At 26.3% G+C, this 6741-nt stretch overlaps 1 protein-coding gene across 1 annotated transcript; it reads left to right on the top strand.

The window, feature by feature from the left end:
* Nucleotides 1–1048: 1048 nt before the first annotated feature.
* LOC101488381 (3-epi-6-deoxocathasterone 23-monooxygenase CYP90C1) lies at nt 1049–6741 on the top strand. The gene is made up of 9 exons (XM_004512030.4): nt 1049–1519; nt 3354–3675; nt 3775–3924; nt 4653–4925; nt 5478–5567; nt 5676–5754; nt 5863–5969; nt 6253–6380; nt 6465–6741. The coding sequence occupies exons 1-9, from the start codon at nt 1311–1313 to the stop codon at nt 6553–6555; spliced, it is 1449 nt and encodes a 482-aa protein (XP_004512087.1). The 5' UTR covers nt 1049–1310; the 3' UTR covers nt 6556–6741.

Here is a 6741-nt window from a genome sequence, read left to right as displayed (position 1 = left end):
ACATCATGAAGTGTTAGAAAAAGAAAATAATTGTAGTGTTAGAAAAAGTAAGAAAGTTGGTAGAGAGAATAGTGGAAATAATTTTTTTTTAAATAAATGTAATAAAATTTCCTTGATTATGTGTCAACAAATTAAATTAAAATGATAGGCTTTTTTAAGTCAAGATTAAAGTGATAGGGTAAAAGTGGTATATAGACATTAAATTTTATGGAATATAATCGAAGTACAATGGTTTGTAAGCACTACACTTACATAATTATTTTAATTACAGAGGACTTTTATGGTACATTCATAAATTGTATAGTTTTGATATATTTATTTAAAAAATTAATAAATTAACCATTAATTTTATAAATGAAAAAACTTTTTTTTGACTTTTGTATTTTATGAAATATTATTTTATAAGAAAAAAGTATTATTTTATTATTTATAAACATTATATTAAATTTTAAATATTTTATTGTAAAAATATTCAATATTAACTATTATGAGTAACAAAAATTAAATAAATAAATAAATTTTATTTTGCAGACTATTTTTGGTAAATAATATTTAATTATTATAATTATATAAATGATATAAAAAATTAAAATAAAATAAAATAAAAAAACTTATTTAACTATCAATTTGAAGATTAAATGTACAATATATGTCAAATTGACTCATATAATTTAGAATTTTTATTATTATATAGTGTGTAGGTAATTGTTTTCATTACATTGTATTGTGCTAGCTCCTCAATGACGTTTAATCAGCTTACATAATCTCATTTAAAAAGGAATTATTATATGAATATAATTGTGATTGAATGTTGGAATAAATTTTATTACATCACCATAATACAATTATTTATGGAACACATCTTAAAAACAATTATATTAAAAGTCAAATATCTTTAATAATTTAATTAATAGTTATAATTAAATGATAATTTAAAATAAAATAAAAAAACATTTGTTAATGAAAGGTGGATATAAATTAAATTCTTATTATATAAAGAAAAGTAAAGAAAAAGAGGAAAAGAAGGAGGAGGAGGGAGTGTATATATATATATATATATAATAACTAGATCGGTCTCGAAAGGGAAGTTGATTTATTCCTAATTGGATATTTGACTATATATTATACATATTAAAAGATTTAAGTATTTGTTTCTGTGATCTCTTTATATATTCTTCTCTTCTGATCTATTCTTTCTCTTTCACTCTTCCAAACAAACAGAAACACTGATGATCATACAATAAAACAGAAGGTATATATACAGATCGAGGCTGAAGTTTGCACCTTTAATTAAGAGTCATTTTGAAAATATGGAGTGTTACTACTGTGTTTATCTGATGGGAATAATTGTGTTGTTGATGAGTTGGTGGTTTGTGAAAGAGAAGAATGAGAATAGTAAGAGAAATATGAAAGTTCCAAAAGGGAATTCAGGTTGGCCTTTACTTGGAGAGACTCTTGACTTCATTGCTTCTGGCTACACTTCTCGTCCTCTCTCCTTCATGGAAAACCGCAAGTCTATGTAAGTACTTATCAAACCTTCATTTTCTTTTATTTCATCCTTCTTATTATTCAATATTTTTTTTATTAGAATATCCTCTTTGTTTTTTTTTTTAAAATAACTAAAATGCATCATGTCTGCATTTCCTTGATGCCACCATGTATTGATTTAAATTTTTTTTCTCATTTTATTAATTAGTTTAATAAATTAAAAATAATTATAATATTTAGAAAAACAAAATATTATTAATTAAATAAATTACATTGAAAAAAAATACCGTTGAATAAATTAAATTATTTTAATAATTTCATTTAAATTGTTTATTTTGGCACATCTATTCAACTGCATTAATTTTAATGTATTATTTATCTTTAATTTAATATATTTTATTTTTTAATTATAATTATTTTTATTATTATTAATTTTTATTTATTAAATTCAGATAAAAAATAAGAGAGAGTTGTGAATAAAATATAATGAAATTGTTTATTTATCTAAAAAACAAGATAGATATATTAAAATAATATTACACGTTGTTTTTTTAGACATATATTTTTTTTTTCCTGTTCAATTCAAAATCTATATTATTGTGACTGCAATTATGATTGTGGATCACAATTTAAAACTATAACTTATTCCATCTGCCACACATAAATGATTTTGATTGTTATATGTTTTTTTTGATTAATTATTATTGCCTTTTTCATCCTTAATTTCATTTCTCCATGAGGCCAGGTCAATGATGACATGCATGCTATCCAACACTTTTCCTTTTGACACTGTTACATCATTGAGGAGCTAGCTAGCGCAATTGTCAATTTACAATAGTGAAATGCGAATCTTAATTTATTATCACATGCACATGCACATACATATATATTATGTTATGAAAATTAATTAACTAAGACACGCGTGATAGCAATTTAATTGCTAGATTAAGCTATATATACTCCATCTGGTTTAGTATAATTGAATTATTTTATCATTTAACACATTAATAAAAATATACTAATAAAAAAAATATACTATTTCACACATATTAATAAAGATATACTAATAAAAGATAAAATACTATTTATATCAAATTAATCTTGTTAATAAGATATAGGTACATTATCAATATCATAAATATATATTAGTAGATATTGCATTAATAATTATGCAAATAATGTTAACTAAATAGTACAATTAAAAAAATACATTAAAAATTGAAAAGATTATTTATTTTGAAATAATTTGTTTTACAAATAAATCAATTATTTATAATTAGTAACCAGAAACTTGTATCATAATAAAAATAAACTACAATAATTTTATAGTTAGAGATTTAGGCAAAATTAATCAAACTCGACCTCCTCTAACATTTTTTGATTTAAAAAGGAAGAAAAACATAACCCCAATAAAAAAAAAACTATATAGAAGTAGAAGCTACCCTTAAATATATCTTTATCACTAAGTAAACTGTTAGTAGTAGTAGTATCTAATCTAACAAGACATAAATCCACACACCTCAAATTCTTTTTTAAAATCCCCTTCTTTTTTATTTGCTAAGATTTAAATTGCACTATTGTCATTTGTCACATGAGAAAACCTTTTTGCAGCTAGAGTAAATCTCCCCTTGGATTGTGTGTTAACGAATAATAATATTAGTATCCATGTGATGTGATCATCATTGCCATCATAAGCAAGCATTTGAAAAGAAAAAATAGGGAAATATTTTTTTATATTGAAGTCAAGTGTTTAATATAAGTCAAATTTAAATTATAACTAAAACAATTTTTAATCAAACTTTCTTTATATTTGGACCGAACTCTAAATTACTAAAATTTTAAGATAATTTTATATGTAAATGCAGTTACGGGAATGTGTTTAAGACAAGCATTTTAGGAAGCAGTGTGATAGTGTCAACAGATCCAGAAGTGAACAAAGTGATTCTTCAGAATCAAGGGAACATTTTTGTACCTGCATATCCAAAATCAATTAGAGAATTAATGGGAGAACACTCTATACTCCAAATGAACGGAAACATTCATAAGAAAATGCATTCACTCATTGCATGCTTTCTTAAATCTCCACAACTCAAAGCTCGAATCACTTCAGATATTGAACACTCTGTCAAACAATGTTTAGCTTCTTGGACCCACAAAACAATATACATTCAAGATGAAGTCAAAAAGGTTTCTCTCTTCTTTTTAATTAATTTCTCACAATTTTTTTATCACTTAATTAATCAAATGATTCTTTATATAACAAATTTTTATTACATTACATGCCAGATTACATTTACTATTTTGATTAAAGTTTTGATGAGCGTTGGTCCTGGTGAAGATTTGGAGTTGTTGAAAAGAGAATTTGGAGAATTCATCAAAGGCTTGATTTGCTTACCCATCAAGTTTCCAGGAACAAGGCTATACAAATCCTTGAAGGTCACACAAACTAAATATATTTTTAGTATATATACTCTTTATGAATATTTGGCAAATATTCCAATGAAATATAAATAAAAGTTATAATTGAAAAGTTGATGTAGCTGGTTAAAAATTTAGATAAGATATTTTTACTTTTTAAATATATGTTTTGTTTATATATGATTTTAGAGCAGTACTATTTATAGCCATGCTTATTATAATTTAAATTAAGGTCTTAATTGTTAACCAGTAATACTAATTAGCCTTCTATTCAATAGTTGCACCCAAAAAAAACTTCTATTAAATATTTTTAATTTTAAAAGAAATCGTAAAAATAGTTTTAGTCCTCTAATTTTTTAATTTTACATTAACATTCAATAAAAATTCTATATTTCGGCATGACATGACAAAATAGGAGATGAATTATCTATGTAAACTATTTATGTTGTTGCCCATTAAACTTTTTTATTTAATTAATAGAAACCCTTGTAAAGAATAAATCGTCAAAAAAATTTGGAGACTCCAAATAGAAACCCTTGAATATTTTTATCAAAATTAAAAATATATTTAAAGCTTTGAAAAATATATTTCTAATAAAAATTACTCTTATTTATTCCTTAATTAACAAATTCTCGCTTTATTCAAAAAAAAATTCTCTCAACACATTTATTAGCATTTATGGTTTTTAATCTATTAGTTATAGTTTGTGATTAAAGCATGTAATTATGTGTGAATATATTGTGCAGGCTAAGGAAAGGATGATGAAGATGGTGAGGAGGATAGTGGAGGAGAGAAGGAATGTAATGATGAATAATAATAATGGTGCAGTGAATGATGTGGTGGATTTACTCTTAAGGGATAAGGGTGAATTCTCCCACTCAAGTTCAAGCCTGGTGATAGAAATGATAAGCCAAAACATCATTGAGATGATTATCCCAGGTGAAGAGACCCTTCCTACGGCCATGACCTTGTCCCTCAAATTCCTCTCTGACTCCCCCCTCGCTCTATCCAAACTTATGGTACATATTCACCAATTTATTATCTTTCACTTTCAACTAATTTTATTTACTCATTAAACTCTCACATTTTAAACATTATGTTATCAATTTCTAATTATTGAAATTGTTTTAAATTGTATAAACATTGACATAATCAGCTCACATACACATGTTTTTTTGTCCATTTCAAAACACAATTATTATTATTATTATTATGTAAAAAAGTTTGTTATGATACCGACAGAAATTGATGAGAGTGGTTGAGTCAGTTTGTGTTTAACTTACCGCACGGAACGGTAACGGTTGGTAGTTAGAATCCAACATTAGGTTTGGGCTCCAAGAAAAAAGAATGGTCCTGTGTGGTGTGGGCCCACCAAGTGTTTGGTTTTAGGACCAAATAGGAAAGAGTTGCTTTGGTTGGTACAAGAACTTACTGCATGTTTCCTTTCAAAATAAGTTAGACACCTTCTTTACAAATTTCTAGTGATTCCATCAAACTAAATAGAGACACTTTTCCTGTAGAGTTTAAATCCTTTATATCTGGTAATCTGATATATTTATTTATTTTATTAGGAGGAGAACATGGAATTGAAGAAGAAAAAGATGGATTCCTCATATGATTATACATGGACAGATTACATGTCACTACCATTTACTCAAAATGTGAGTCTTCAATGTTAGCCTTCATATATATACTAAATCAGCTGTTTTTTTATAAAAATGTAATTAGCATTATGTTAATTGATCTCTCGTTCATCTGCTTTCTAAAAGGTCATTAGTGAAACTCTTAGAATGGCCAATATTGTCAATGGCATTTGGAGGAAAGCAGTCAAAGATGTAGAAATTAAAGGTGGTGGTTTAATTATTCACAAATCACAAGAGGAAGTTGTTTTTGGCTTTGATGCATACAAATAAAATACTAATGCAGTTTAACTTTTCTGCATATGAATGAATGCAGGATACCTAATTCCAAAGGACTGGAGTGTTATGGCATCTCTTACTTCTGTTCACTTGGATGAAAAGAACTATGAAAACCCTTTTAAGTTTGACCCATGGAGATGGGAGGTAATTAATTTTGTAGAGCTTTACTTTATGTAGCACTTATACATCATATATTGTAAGTAAGTCTAGTTTCTGACTTGTGTCAGTGTTTAAGACCAACAAGACACTGACGCATGTGATCATATTAAATAACTTTTATTTTCTTAAATTATTATCCGTGTTTATGTGTTAATGTTGTGTGGCTGGTGTTTGTGTAAGACCAATATAGGTTATGTCTAATGTTCATTTTTATATAAGGATCACATAATTACAACAGAATTATATATACAATGTTCTATGCTTGCAGAAAATTGGAGTTGTGGCTAGTAGCAACTGCTTTACTCCATTTGGGAGTGGACATAGACTATGTCCTGGGTTAGAGCTTTCCAGACTAGAGCTCTCTATTTTCCTTCACCATCTTGTTACCACTTATAGGTAATATAATTAATAGCTACACTTTAATTTTTTGTTTTTTCATGATGCGTCATGATTTACATGTGATTGGTTTCTACAATGCAGTTGGGTTGCTGAAAGGGATGAAATAGTATACTTTCCAACTGTTAAGATGAAGAAGAAACTCCCGATTAGAGTGCAACCCATTAATACTTGATTGGATTAGACCATCAATAAATTTATAAATGTATTTATTTATCAATTTATTTCAACATAAAGGAGTAACTATGAAATAGACAGGACAATAGCGTTATCTTTTTAGAAAACAGTATTTTGTACTATAAATTATGTTAGCTCTTGCGTAAAATCAATATGAAGAGAATAAAAGTGACTTTGGACCCTC

The sequence above is a fragment of the Cicer arietinum genome, chromosome 8 (genome assembly GCF_000331145.2).
Source record: "Cicer arietinum cultivar CDC Frontier isolate Library 1 chromosome 8, Cicar.CDCFrontier_v2.0, whole genome shotgun sequence".
Lineage (NCBI taxonomy): Eukaryota > Viridiplantae > Streptophyta > Magnoliopsida > Fabales > Fabaceae > Cicer > Cicer arietinum.
Note: the sequence above shows the minus strand (reverse complement) of the source record. Positions and strands in the feature narration are given on the sequence as shown.

Excerpts from the sequence above, each read along its gene's own strand:
- LOC101488381 (XM_004512030.4), top strand. The coding sequence starts at position 1,311 with ATGGAGTGTTACTACTGTGTTTATCTGATGGGAATAATTGTGTTGTTG. Across the intron at positions 5,755-5,862 it reads CAAAGATGTAGAAATTAAAG|GATACCTAATTCCAAAGGAC; the intron begins GTGGTGGTTTAA and ends GAATGAATGCAG. Across the intron at positions 6,381-6,464 it reads CATCTTGTTACCACTTATAG|TTGGGTTGCTGAAAGGGATG; the intron begins GTAATATAATTA and ends TCTACAATGCAG.